The following is a 14697-nucleotide window of genomic DNA, read 5'->3' on the forward strand; positions in this document are numbered from 1 at the left end:
TTAAAAAGATAAAAGAAATCATGCACCATTTTATTCTCAGGATCAAACCAAAAACAGGAAAACAAATAAGGAGTAAGTTCAGCAAGTAAGCACACACTCTTACCTGTGGTCAAGAATAACTCTGTAATGTTTAAAGACTTTGAGAAAGGTGTGAGGAAGGTCTTGTTGTTCAGAGACTCTCTAAACCCATTCAGCGTATCAGACTGGTAGCTTGAGAACGGGATGTGTACTTCCAGGACTAAATCAATCTCTGTCGAGGCAAATAGATGAAAATTCCAACAGAATTAAGACTACTGAGAAGTTGGGATATAATCTCTGACCACTGACCAAAAGAGGGACAATGGGAGAGACAGTACAGATACTTGTTTATTATCATTATATTTGTTTTATGTTGTCGTACCATAAATTGGTGGAGGAGTTGTTGAGACCGTTGTCACTGGAAATGAAAAACAAAATAATTTAATAAACACTGGCATTCACAGAAGTTGCCTTATATTTAAATTTCAATAATTCTTACAGATGTATACCAGAGAGGAGGGAACCTCTAAATATATTCTCTTTTGTTCAAATAATCCACTAGTAGTCTATAGAAATGTGACGTCTTCAGGCCCTAATGCCCACTTATGCAAGCTGTTGGATTTCCATTTACCCACACATTTCTCTCTAATTCGTTCAAGATTGTAAACAGTTAATCTCTGGGAATCTACCTGGATTGAACTCACGCATGCATGAAGGATGACAGCAGACGTCATCAAGTGAAATGAGAACTAATCAGTGACACCAATCAGTGGAATGCAGATCAGCTGGGTGAGAAGCTTTGAGTAGCTGAGGGAAAGGTGACTAATGAGCATAGGAATGCTCACACATAAATCTAAAACAGATGTAAAACTCCCGTACTCGGGGGGGGGCGTGCGCCTTTAGATGTGTCAGTGTCAGCACTACTGAATCACAAAACTCGGTCACTAGTAGGGCTCTGTAGGACTTGAGTTTATTTCCTGTGTTGGACTTGGGACACACCAGAAGTTGAAGAACATCTCCCCTCAAGGACTGGAGTATGGTGAAAGGAATCTCACCCAACAAAACCATCAAGATAAGTATTAAAATGAGAATCTGAAGCGATACACGTTGAACAGAACTCAACACTGAGCTAAGAAAAACACAACAAAAGGTAACCCATAAAAAGAGATGACACCAAAACACATCAAGCCAAAAAGATTCAGGTACAAAGTTCAGTTAAAGAAAATGCAAAGCCATAGCAATCATGGTCAAGATGTTTTAGAAGAAGGAAGCATCTTGTGTAGCAATATGTGTTATACTGGCTCCGTAGAAATGTCTGGCATAAGAGACTCTTGTTGAGTAGCTGTATTGTGAAGGGGTTGATCCAGATACAAATTTCTTTCTAGTCAGAAAATGCAATGCTTTCCAAGAACCCAGGTGTAGAACTCTTAGTATCTGCAGTTGTGTTGATAAGCTGTCTAGACGTCACCCATTATCTGCCATCACAAGATGGCAGATAATGTGTTAAGAACACATTCCAGGAACAACACAACCACAGTAGCAAGACCAGAATGATGTGTTGCTCTTACAGCTCTGGGAGAGGAGACCAAATGCCTCTGTTGTTTCAGTGAATGTACATACGGGCCTTAAGTCTTGCAACTCAACTGATATTCACATATCTACCACTTTTATGGAACCAACACAAAAGCTATAAAAAATATATCACAGCGTTGACCCAATAATGGCGTTACTAAATCTTGGGTTCTGTTTGCACTGTGCAATCAGTACCTAGAGAGGCTGCAACTGACTACAATCCAACCTGTTTTCTAATTATTTCAGCTAACGTCTATTTTGCTGCAAGGGGGCACTAAAACACTGTAGTGCTGAACTTTCATGTTTAGATGGTCAGGTATTTATTAAGGTAAATAAATTACTTACTTTATCTGTGTACAAAAGATTTGTTGGTAAATGGAAATAAATTGCATTCTCGTCTGGCCAGAATGATGGCCGACCATAAACAATTTACTCATTAGGTTTGAGTTCAAATATATAATCAACCTGGTGATGTTGCATTATATACAACACAGCATGTTTGAATCAAAGCCCCCCTGCTTTCTCCTAAGTTTGTCGAGATATAATTCAGGTGGATTTTTCTTTTTTTAATTTCTGGAACAGATCACAAATGTGTAAATTACAGCTGAAATGTTTTACATACCTGGAGTAGGACTAGGAGTTGGGCACACAGAAGAATCTGTGGATCAACGAAGAAGACCGTTTTTTTATTTCAGTCCAAAAAGCCAGAACTGAATTTGCAAGTTCTTAAAGATGCAAGTATAAAATATGATTTATATTTCTGACACTGTACAGACCCCTACTTGATAAATATAAAAAAAACATATAAAATAAAGTACAAAAATGAGTTTCCTTACTTGTGATTAGCTGGCAGTAGTCGTTGTTGGAAGGAAGTCCATTTAAACACGTACAGAACGGATTGCTGGGGTCATTACACGAATTGCTGCTGTTACACGTGTCACATGGCCAAGCAAAGCCGCTCTCACATTGACACTGGAGCCCATTAGCAGAGTTTGGATCGCAGGCTGTTTAAAAAAAGATATATATATATTTTTTTATTTTAATCTATTCTTATATTATTTGTATTAAATCTGACTCAGGAGGTAAACCACTTAACCTGCAGACTCTCTTACATACCTGTGGTGAAGTGGAGCTCTTTCACTCCCAGAGACTGAGAGATGGGTATTGGGAAGGTAATACTGTGCAGATAACTTCTGATGTAGCTGATTATACTTGATGAAACACGAGAGGTTGGGATGAACACGACAATGTCCACATCGATGTCCACTAGATCTGTTGGCATCGTTGGGGGGCGGGGTAAGAGAAGATGCATTAAGATGACCGTGTGGTTTTTATGTTGATGCAAAACTGCTTTCAAATTGACAAAATCGCTTGAGTTAAGTCAAACTGCATGCACTTTGAAGCTGCATTAGGTTTTTTTTTTTCTTACATATTAGTTAAAACTTTTACATGGAAAAATAACTAGGCCTTCCTGTTGTTCTAGTGCTATTTGCAGAAACAACCAATCAGAGCCAGCAGGAAAGGCTTCGAATTGTCAGTCACACTTTGCCTCCTGCACACGGCGCTTATAAGACTGCCAAGATTGCTGGTTTGGTGCAGCTGTGCCAATTGTGGAGAACAACCTAACATTACAGAAAAACTGTTTATCTGCCATCATCAGTGGTCATGCTAACTAGCCTTAGCATTCACATTAGGCTCTGTTGTGGTATCTAGCAAATAGTAAGAGGGAGGATGCAAGCAGCGCGTACATGAGAATGACTGCAACCTTTTTCCTGGCTCTGATTGGCTGTTTCTGACCAAGTGGTGTATTTCTTCAGATGGCAGTAGGGCCACTGGGAGGAGCTTGATTATTTCACACATCATCTCTTATTATACTGTCAGGTCATAGTGACAGTTTTAACAAATATGTAAAGAAAACATTGTTATAAAAGTTGCATACTGCAGCCTTAAGAGGCCACGTTGCATTTAGAAACAAGACTAAGATTTGTATGAGCACAATGTTAGAGATTTGTTCTTTTCTCTGCCAAACTAATTTGACTACAAACACAAGAAAAAATAAACCATATCATACCAATAGCTTGTGTAGAAGATGGTGTTGCGGTCGTTGTCACTGTGGAAATGAAACACAAAATGAGTTTGGGTGGGAGTCCATCAGCTCAACGCTGTCATAGCACACCAAGCAAATTTCCCTGATGTAGCAGATGCATGATGTTTTTTTTTTAATTAGCAGGCATGGTGGTAAATGCAGAAATGGGAACTCTTCCAAACAGCTATGAGGGTTTTGAGAAAACTGGTCGTTGTACTTTCTTCGTTCTTGCAGGCATAATGGAATACACTTCCTTGTTTAAATGTTTTTGTCAGGTAAATTGAAACAGAATGGTAAGTTAAGCACATCTGGGTTCTCGTTTAAACAAAAGAAACGCCACAATTAAAAGGATGATTATCTCCAAATGTGTGCTAGTCACAAATTAAACGCCAAGGTTGAGTAAAGGATATTAGTTTAATACCTACTCCTTGTAGTAACTGCATCTTTATGAGTTTTCAAAAAGTTGACAATGTTTTATCGTTTTGGGAATTGACATAACATTGTCAACATTTTGGAAAATGCCACTGGTTAAAATTTTCCAGAAGGGGTAAAAACATGTGGCAAAAAAAAGATGCTAAAACTTTCAGTCAAAGTTTGAGATTCATATTGATGTTTTGGTTATCGACTTAAGAATTCTTCAAGTCGTTAGACGTTTATATTTATGCTCTTATTTTGAAGTGGGTGAAGACTGTTTATGCAGCAGTGAGATTTCTTATTCCTCCATTCTCTCCCCCCCAACAACTTTACCAAATAAAACACAGACAGTGGAGAACATTATATAAACACAGATACATTATCTGAGGGCATTTTAGAACATGTAAATTATTATATCAAAACTAAATTGGTGTTTGAGAGTTGTAGTCTTTCATGCACATTTTTTGAATTGGACTAAGGCTTTTGCATTAGCGTCCACTAAATACCATGTTAGTGTGGTATTTGCTTTAGCATTAGTAGAATTACATTTTATGATTAGTGCTTTAGGATTAGCACAACTAACCTTTTAGTTCATGGGGCCCGCCACAGCAAATGAGGGATAAATTAAAAATATTTTCAAAATATCTTTATTTTGCACATTTGTTCCAGTAAAAAAGTTCTGTTGTTGGTTGTGGTTCACACCTTCAAATAACCTTAACCTTTGATAAGCTGCCCTCCATAAGTTTGTAAAATTATGAGTCCACAACACAGGAATGACATAACATTTTCAAGAAAAAATAAAAAAAAAATAAACCAACAATATAAACAAAAAATTATATAAAAACAGGACAAATAAAGGGAAAAACAACCCTTTAACTATACAAAAATAGATTACCACCTTTGATATAACAATGCAATATTCGTTCTGATAAATATGATTTATGAAAACAGCCTATGCATTTCTGAAATTCATTCATGTATTTGACCTTGTACTTTCATAGCCACCAGATGTCCTCGGTCACCTCTGCTCTTTGTTCCCTTCTCACCATCTGTTTCTCACATCTCCTTATCACCCCCATCCCCAGGTTTACAGTACATACTGAGTCTATCAGTATTGACTGTATTATCAGTATTATCAGTATGGTGGTTTCTATCTTGCATCTGTCTGCAACATACCTACATAAATACCTGTTCTCTCTTCGCCTTATCTCTTAGACTTGAATGGTTAAGGAAGTAAATATATCGACACTATTTTAACCAAAAATACACACAGTCTTTCTTTATGCTCTCCATACGGCCTAACTGTGCTCGGTAAGTGTTTATAATAAAATTCACAACTGCATTAGTTCTTATTATTTTTGCAGTAATATGTTGCTGTATTGTGATTTGACTTCTTGTTAGTGGCATATATTTAAATTTTTTACAGGTTTTTAGTTCAATATAAAGCTTGAACAAAACTATTGCTCTACTAACTGATGAATGCTGTTTTTTCAGGCCTACCTGTTTGACTGCTGTTTGACTGGCAGAACTGATCACCAGCTGGCAGGTCATTAATGCAGCCACACGTGTCACCAATAATGGCGTCACAGACCCCGTACGTAATACAGTTGTTGTAAGACCAGGCAAAGTTCTCCTCACATACGCACTGGTACCCAGTTATGTTTGGTGAACACACTGTGGGAAGAAAAAAAAACATCAGCACAATACAAAGGCTTAATTTTGTTCCCAGAATAGGAGGAAATGTAAAGTAATAATGTTTGTCAAAAGATGAGAACAACACTAAGCCGTGTTATACCTGTTGTGGTCTCAATGCTGTTGATTTCCACAGTGTTGTTGATCGCAATGGGGAAGCTGATGTTGCCAAGAATCCTTTGAAGACTCTCGAGGTCAGAGAAGGTTATGACAAATTGCAGGTCGTGTTCAGTAAAGTTTGAGAGAGCAGAAGAGGCTGTAACAAAAACTTCCTTTAATGACTGTCCCAACAGTGGCATTAATGAGACATTTACTGTATCCAGAAAGGAGCCATTGTTTTCTACAGTGACTCACCTCTTTTCTCTCTGGCATGAAGGATGGATGATGTGGCATCCCTCAGATCCTGTAAAGCATTGGCACATCTGCTTATCTTTGCAATTTTGAGCAATAAAAGTAACTATTTAGGTGTTTTACACTGTGAAAGGACAATCTCACATGGCGTGACTCTACAATAAGTTTGGTAACATGTCAGGCTCACCTGAAAGAAGACAGACACAGACTGTCTGAATCCTGGCTGGTCGAGAGTGAAGCATATAACCAACATCAAAACACCAAACCGCAGGGCCTTTAGTAAAGCCATCCTCACTAAAGAGAGAATAAAGATAAATACCTTCCAAGCTTTGAAGTGTTCCTAAAAAAAATCTACAAGACCAGCAATTACGTATATACAATGTTACTGGTTTAATGGTGTAAATACTTGTAGTTGTTGGACCTGTATGATGCCATGCCATGTACTTAATTGTGTAAGCTAAGCTTTTAAATGTTCCCTTCCCAGAAATGCACATAAATGCTACACCCATTTCAGAAGAGACCAACCAGTCATACCTATTTGGGTTCAACCATCAGAGTTTATTTAAAAAGGGTTGACAGAATAATTTAGGAATGGTGATGGGTTATTACATTTTGGTTTATATTTCCAGTAGTTTGTTAGAAGATCAAACTTAAACAAACAAAAGAAAAACTTGTCTTGGCAGAAGATAATGTTTGTGCAGCAGAAGAGAAAGTGAAACCACATTTTTTGCTTTGTTTATGCCTTTGTTTGGCTAAAGCAAAACTGTACTACAAACTATTTTCTTCCCCGAGAATCTTTACTGTCTTCCTCATTCATTGTTTTAAGTGAAGATTAGATTCTGGTCAACAGAATTCTCTAACGTCAGCAGACATTATCTTAAACGGGAAACATGGCCCTGACACTTATCGCTGTCACCAAGTGATGGCTGCTCAGAATCAGAATGAAAAACAAACTTCACAGATTTCTTTAGGTGTAGAAAGACAAAACCCTTACAGTTAACACCATAACACTACATCCACGTTGCTTTTCACTTGATGCAAAGACCCTCTGTACCAGCCCATTATGGTCCTCTAGGACTTTCTCAGTGCAACTCATTTTTGCGCTTATTTACAAAAACAATTCAATCATGGAGTCAAACACCCATCAGGCAGAAAAATGCATTAGATTATGAGCAAAAGAAGAAAGAAAATACATAACATTTTTAAGAGATTCATTGTTGAGAGATCTGTTGCTCTCCAGTTTATTGGAGTTTAATTTATTGCTTAAGAACAGTGAGGGAGGAAAAGGCTGCTTTGACTTCTTGTTGAGAATTTACCTTGTTTTTTATAATTTCTGCTTCTCTTACTTCTTCTGACACAAAAGTGAACGAGTGCTGTTTTACCCCTACAAAGAGTTTTGATATCTTTTGAGATCTTTGAGCTCAAGGTTACTTCTATGAGTTTAACCTGAGTCTTAAACCATTCACAGAACAAGACCCTAAAAACAGGCACGGTTGTAATTTATCGTCTCCTCATGATATAAACAGTTTTTTGCTGTCATATCCATTTTTGTAAATCGATGAACAATGTATTTAACATTTTGACTTTATAAGATTCAAAAAGTACAAGATGCAATGCATAATTTCAAGCATGATTTCAAAGTGTAAGGATTAATACAAAACCTATGCCATATCTTTTAAATTGACCAGGTAAGTAAACTTTGTGCTAACTTGGCCAAATGATTGAGCATAAACATCTATTTATCTTCAAATATTTGTAAGGAAAACTTTACAAAACCCCTGCAAACATGCATGCAACGCTGCAGCTAATATAAGAAAATTACAAAGGCATTAATGCCTAATGACAGCAATAATTGTCAGTTTACATTAAATAAACACAGCTGTTTACGTAACAAGAAATATTTTAATTGGTTATAATTAATACTAAAACAACCAAATAAAGGACTAAATGCCTTTGGAGTTAATTCCAACCATGATTAAAAGTTATTTTTCCAAAACTGTTTTGGAGGCCATGATTTGATAAAAGTATTAAAATCTTAGCAGGGAATAAAATGCTTTAAGAACTCTTCCAGCTGATGCAGAATTGAAGACGAGAGGACCAGTTATAGTATAAATGACATGACAACATTAGGATACAAAATGCTTTGGAGTTTGTGTGTCTGCACACACCCAGTGTGTGCAGATTTATGCACATACTGCACATTTATGTAAGGATGTTCAACTATGTTCATGTAGCAACATGAACAAAGTTGACCTATGCAGGATGGTGCAACTGTCAGCATTTTTTGCTTTAGATTTTCCTAGTTTTCTTATCTGCCCTGTTAGATGAGTAAATGTAAGTCAACCAAAGGATAATGTATGTGAACAAAACTAACAATGTCTTAACTGTTTCGATGTTTGCCCATGTTAGTAAAGAAAACCACAGATACAAATGTTTGACGTTTCACTCCAATAGGCTGTTTTGTATGTAACCTAGTGCGTAACCTGCACATACTTTAATTCCTTACAGCTAATGAAGTTTAACCGCCTATCTTTTTATGATAATACCGAAAGTATGGCTCTGCTCCAGAATGCTCATGCTTGTTTTGTTCTGGAACAAACAGGCCCCAAAGCATTCCAAAATGGTTCTGAGTAGCTACACCCAGTTTTGAGTCTCATCTGTACTTTTTTATATAGCTGTACAACAGTGTAATGTAGATATATATTCCATTATTTAATTAATAAAAACATTCTGATGTGGAATCCACCAATTATGGTGTTTTCTGCTTAGTTAGCGAAGCTACAGTCTTTGAGGACCGACTAAATAAGACAACTAGTTGCTGCAATATCAAACTGTAGAACAGTGACACTTGTCCAGGGCTTAGCTACCCTGTTCTATCTGCTAACTCCCCGGACACAATTGTTACTTTACATAAAAATGCTCAGTTTCAGACCTTCAATCTTAATGGAGTCATTGTTATTAACTACACTGATTTTATCCATTAAAATGGCCCTATTTCATGTCATTGACCAACATATAAATTACAGTATTTTCCGCACTATAAGGCGCATCTAAGAACCTTCAATTTTCTCAAAAGCCGAGAGTGCACCTTATAATCCGGTGAGCCTTATATATGGACCAACATTGAACCACAACAGGTCTCGCAACTACGATAAGCAGCTGCCGACTCATTTCCCCCGTAGAAGAAGAAGCGGGGGGAAAGCAGCCGCCGACTTCATTTTCTCCCGTAGAAGAAGAAGCGGGGGGGGGGAAAGCAGCCGCCGACTTCATTTTCCCCCATAGAAGAAGAAGCACGCGGTGCATGCTGGGATATATGACTGCGCGAAGCGTGCCGTTTCATTTCCATTTGTGTGTTTGTGTAAAGACCCCAAAATGGTTCCTATTAAGAGACACGCTTACGACGCAAAGTTTAAACTCAAGCCGATCAGTCGTGCAATAGAACATGGGAATAGAGCAGCAGCGAGAGAATTTAACATGAACGGATCAATGGTGCGGAAGTGGAGGAAGCAACAGCCGTTTATTCATTTTGGGAGTGAACGGAGTTTTCAGAACGCTGGTTTGTAATCTATTAATAAAGTTTAACTGACCTATCTGACTATTTTGTTGACATTCCCTTTATTGCAGCTCCATCTAATGAATGAATAATGTAACCCCAGACTCTACCGTAGCATCTATTCTATGTGCTTTATAATGCGGTGCGCCTTATATATGAAAAAAGTTTTAAAATAGGCCATTCATTGAAGGTGCACCTCATAATATGGTGTGCCTTATAGTGCGGAAAATACGGTATGCGTTTCTAAAGTGAAACAAACTTACTACTTGTGTAACTCTTCACAAGTTGTAATACTGGTTTCTCTATAAATACACTAAAGAAAATACAGCTGACTGTATGAGTTCCGTTGTCTAGGCAATTATTCACATGGGTGAGGCTGTGCACAAGTTTATTTGAACGGCATGTTAAAGTATAAAAGCACACATGAGGTAGGTTAACTTAATTGACCGCAGACTTGTTTCGTTCGCAAACAAGCAGAAAGTGACACAGGACGTTTTTTCTTGATGACTTTTTATGGACGCAACATCCTTAACAACCCACAAAAATATCTGTGACAATTGTCTTTTCAACAATTTCCACTTGGCCGAAAAAACAAAACAAACAATGAAATATGAAGAATAAAAAGTTTTTCCCTTATTTTAAAACACTGGAATATGGGACAATTTTTCTGCTACTTGTCATTTTGTGTAGTAGCTAGCTATAGTCCAGATCTAATGCTAACTTCTATGTAAACAAGTAAAGACTTCGGTTTCAGATCTGTGTTCCATATTATAGACACATTTTTTTGCTGGAAGTTTTATTTTACTTTGGTTTTAAAGGAGACTTCTACAATTAATCTGCTATCTAAAAAGGTTTGGTTACGAAATTGTAGAAACAATAGTGAACAGATTTCTAACGTCCCAATTGCTCGTCTACCTGTTTTTCGTCATTTCACGCATATAAAGATAATACTTCACTGATATCCTTATGGCAGAAAACACAATTTATTTCTATTTTATATTTTTGAAATGTTTGAAATGACAATAACTTACATGTTAATTGTCATCCATTAAGGCAGTGGTTCCCAAATATTTTCTTCTGCCCCCCCCCCATGGATTACAATAAAATCCCCCCCCCAAAAAGGGAAAAAAATCAACTGGGCACCCGCATCGTTCAACCAGCATAAACCTATACACATATTTTGTTTTCAAACTCCACTGAAATTTATTTCACACTTCAGGTTGCAACAAAACGCACTGCAAACCATCTTTACAGTAAAACACTTTTGTGTAACTGTTTTTTTCATTCATGTTCATTCATAAATGTTCATATAAATATTTACATAACTATCTGACAGATAATTCAATCTAGGACAGAATTGGCCACTCAACTGGCTCCGCTCAACGTGAAGGAGCAGCGGCTCTACTCTGAGTCCCTCCAGGATGACTGAGCTTCTCACCCTATCTCTAAGGGAGAGCCCAGACACCCTACGGAGAAAACCCATTACGGCTGCTTGTATCTGTGATCTTGTTCTTTCGGTCATGACCAAAAGCTCATCACCATAGATGAGGTTAGGAACGTAGATCGACCGGTACATCGAGAGCTTTGCTTTTTGACTCAGCTCTCTCTTCACCACAACAGACCGGTACAGCGTTCGCTTCACTGCAGAAGCTACGCCAATCCACCTGTCAATCTCCTGCTCCCTTCTTCCTTCATTCTTGAACAAGATCCAAAGATACTTAAACTCTTCCACTTCGGGCAGGACCCCCAGCCCCCACCCCCACCCCCACCACTCAAGACCATTTGGAGGCACTGATCCTCATTCCGGCTGCTTCATACTCGGCTGCGAACCGCTCCAGCGAGAGCTGCATTTCAGGACCTGATGAAGCCAACAGGACCACATCATCCACAAAAAGCAGAGATGTGATCCCAAGGCCACCAAAACGGATCCCCTTAACACCTTGACTGTGCCTAGAAATTCTGTCCATGAAAGTAATGAACAGAATCGGTGACAAAGGGCAGCCCTGGCGGAGTCCAACTCTCACTTGAAATGAACCCGACTTACTGCCGGCATTTCACAGTCATGATACATATCTCATGATCTCACAGATGTGGGTTCAGGTAAACAGGTAAATCCAGAGCCTTTTTATCTTAGTTTCGACTTCATGATGTACTCCAGCAGCACCTGCATTGCTGCAGACAAGGGCTAAATCTCTTCAGTCCATTTCCTACTTCACCTTACAATTAATTGTGAATAAGACACAACAATATTTAAACTTCTCCACTTAAGAATGTTTTTTCTGTTAAGACCTATGCCTTCCGACTTAGAGAAGATGACTCTCATGCCAGCTGCTATGCACACTGCTACTAACTGCTGTGAATGCCAAACCTTGCACTAAGAGTGACATATTTTGTTCCTACTCATGACTTGTTCAAAACCAGTCTCACTATTCAGTGATAGAATAAAAACACTTGAACTCAAACTAAATCTTATGGCTGATGAAGAAATTAAAAATATTCACATTTTTTGCATTGCAATCCTACTTTGCAAACTTCAAAGCGCAAGAGGAAAAATGGAGAAGGCAAATTAATAAAAAACACACACATGCTCTCAATCAGACTGTACATCAGCTGATCAAGATTAAGACCATGGTTCTAAAAAGTCCAAATCTGCATGCAAGTCCCTTTGTCATGGGATCCAGGTATTTATACAGTCATCATCATCCTGATGGGAAAGGCAATTATGCTTTTTGCATTTGACCATGTCAGGATAGTTGAAATGCACTAGCATTACAAACCACAGAGTTTGGACACAGTAACCCAGTCATTTGAATTTTTTTAAAAGATTACCCATGGCACCATGCTGTTAACTTTTTACTTTCATGAACATTGAAAATAATGTCATCATTACATCAGCTCATATGTGTCTTTTTGTTTATCTGCTTTTCTGTTGTTACTACATGCCCGTCCAGGAGGAGTGAATGCTCCAAGTCAATGACTCAATGCAATCTGCTGGGTTTCCTTACATAGAAACAATCAAACTACTTTGAATATTAAACTAGACTTGCTGTACAGTTTGATAATTAGAATCAACTGGAATGCATGTCTGATTTGTTATGAACTCGTGCTACATAAATAAACTGAATTGATTTTCATTTAAAACTCACAGAAAGCCCGTATGGTATGATGGAAAAAATAATTTAAAAAAATTGATGTAATTTCCAAAATGTGGATAACCTTCGTCTTGGACACACAAAGGTTTCCATTAGTCTTCTAAATAAATGTATCACCCTATAGCATTGTTGTACACCTCATTCTGTATGGAATATTCCAAGTCTTTCCCAAAAATCAATGTAAGTCTTTGTTCTCCCCCAACATTGCATTAAATGTCACTAGGATAAACTGTGGCCTGTTCACCTTGTAAAATGCAACACCATTCAAGACATGTTTCTCAAAATTGTGTGCGCCATTCACGAGCCCAACAGTGACTTACAAACTTAGCTAAAAAGATTTGGTCGAAGCAACAGTGCAACAGAAATTCACTTTGAATTTTAAAAACTCACAACACTAAGGATATTTTATAAAGCACCATCCAGCTGTACATCAAAACAGATTTGTGTCATTACTGTCATTTTTTTTTTAATGCACAAGCTAAAACAGTGATTCCATTTTAGGTATTGTAGCTCCAGTGAAGGTTGAAGACGTTTTGATTTGAGCTGGAGAAAATTTTTGAAAAACTTTTCTCCTTGCTTTCTCACCCATAGAACTAACTATAGGGAGTAGTTTGTTTGTTTGTTTACTTAAAACTCAGAAGAAGGCATGAGCGAGAGTTGTCTCTTAGTAAAAATATTTGAAGGATAGGACGCTTGAAAAAGTTTTAGCATTTCACAATTAAAAAGCATTATTAGGTTTTAAAGATTCCTTCAGATTTTTGATTGTTTTTTTTTTTTTTTGCATTATTGCGGCTTCCCAAAATTTAAACCAAGCTAAGATATTTACGGTCGCAGGGAGTTTCAAAAAGTCAGTTTACAATGTAATTAAATCTGTGCCTAAATACATTTCTTTCTCAATCTTGAAAAAGAAACTAAACACCAAGTGGTCTCATGAAATCATGTGGTATACATAGATGTATTAATTACAAAGTTTAACTGGATGGTCAAGAAAAGCATTCTGTGAACAGGATGCTTAGAACTTAAAAGTGTGACAAGTATCACTTGGATCACATTGGTCATTAATATTATGCGCGAAGATATAAAAACACCTTTTAATTAACTCACCTACTCTTGTACTGAGGCTTCCTAACAGGCTCTTGTCAAGACGGTACTTTCATTTTACTGCTCTTCATTTGACACACACTGATTTATGCTCCCAGTCAAGTAAAAGTCTTTGATTCAACTTCCTCAAAACAAACTCGTCAGGCTTGTTGAGCAAGATAGGTTTGTAACAAATAGGCAATTGTCTATTCACGTTGACTGTGGGGATTGTCCTGTCAAAACAAATGTCTGCGTCATGCCTTTTCAGAGTACCACTGCGTACTTGGAGGACATGCCTATTTCCTTTAGGACTGCTTCTGTGTTCATGCTATGCTGATCATCTTTGTCTTTTTATCAACACACACAAAGCAGGCTCACAGATTTCCTAAATCTTTCAGAAACTTGCAAACATTCTTAAATCCTATAGTATTTCTATGAGTTGTGTAAAGTACAATCTGATCTCTGACCTGATACAAGGTATTTGATTTTAGATGGTAGCAATTCCTGGGTTACAATTGACAAGAGGTCATATTTTCACACATGGCTTAGGTTCTTTCGGTTATTTGATCTTTTGCTCAGTTAAAGAGGCAAACCATTTAGACAGCAGCCAGTTTATTCTGATAACCACATTGATTTTATGTCAGCAAAAAATCAAATGTTTGTTTCAAATGTTTTCATGATGGCTGCTGGTTATTTATTTGATTCAACTATTGGCTCTATGAAGCCATGTAAATTCACCTTTCGCATAAAAGTTAAATCTGTTCATTATGCACAGAAAA

General features: G+C 37.5%; 1 protein-coding gene across 2 annotated transcripts in view; it reads right to left on the minus strand.

The window, feature by feature from the left end:
- Positions 1-14012, minus strand: part of LOC102232769 — a 37739-nt gene extending 23727 nt beyond the window's left edge. Inside the window, exons 1-11 of one of the 2 annotated variants that reach the window (XM_023348087.1) lie at positions 13943-14012; positions 6321-6427; positions 6137-6185; positions 5886-6038; positions 5591-5764; positions 3662-3700; positions 2707-2862; positions 2427-2594; positions 2213-2248; positions 401-436; positions 104-250 (exon numbers count right to left, since the gene is read on the minus strand). In XM_023348087.1, the coding sequence (XP_023203855.1) occupies positions 104-250; positions 401-436; positions 2213-2248; positions 2427-2594; positions 2707-2862; positions 3662-3700; positions 5591-5764; positions 5886-6038; positions 6137-6185; positions 6321-6422 (1060 nt within the window). In that variant the 5' untranslated portion in view covers positions 6423-6427; positions 13943-14012. The remainder of the gene's footprint in view (positions 1-103; positions 251-400; positions 437-2212; positions 2249-2426; positions 2595-2706; positions 2863-3661; positions 3701-5590; positions 5765-5885; positions 6039-6136; positions 6186-6320; positions 6428-13942) is intronic. The other variant, XM_023348086.1, reaches the window with a different exon arrangement.
- Positions 14013-14697: the final 685 nt, after the last annotated feature.

This window comes from Xiphophorus maculatus, chromosome 15 (assembly GCF_002775205.1).
Source record: "Xiphophorus maculatus strain JP 163 A chromosome 15, X_maculatus-5.0-male, whole genome shotgun sequence".
NCBI classification, from domain to species: Eukaryota; Metazoa; Chordata; class Actinopteri; order Cyprinodontiformes; family Poeciliidae; genus Xiphophorus; species Xiphophorus maculatus.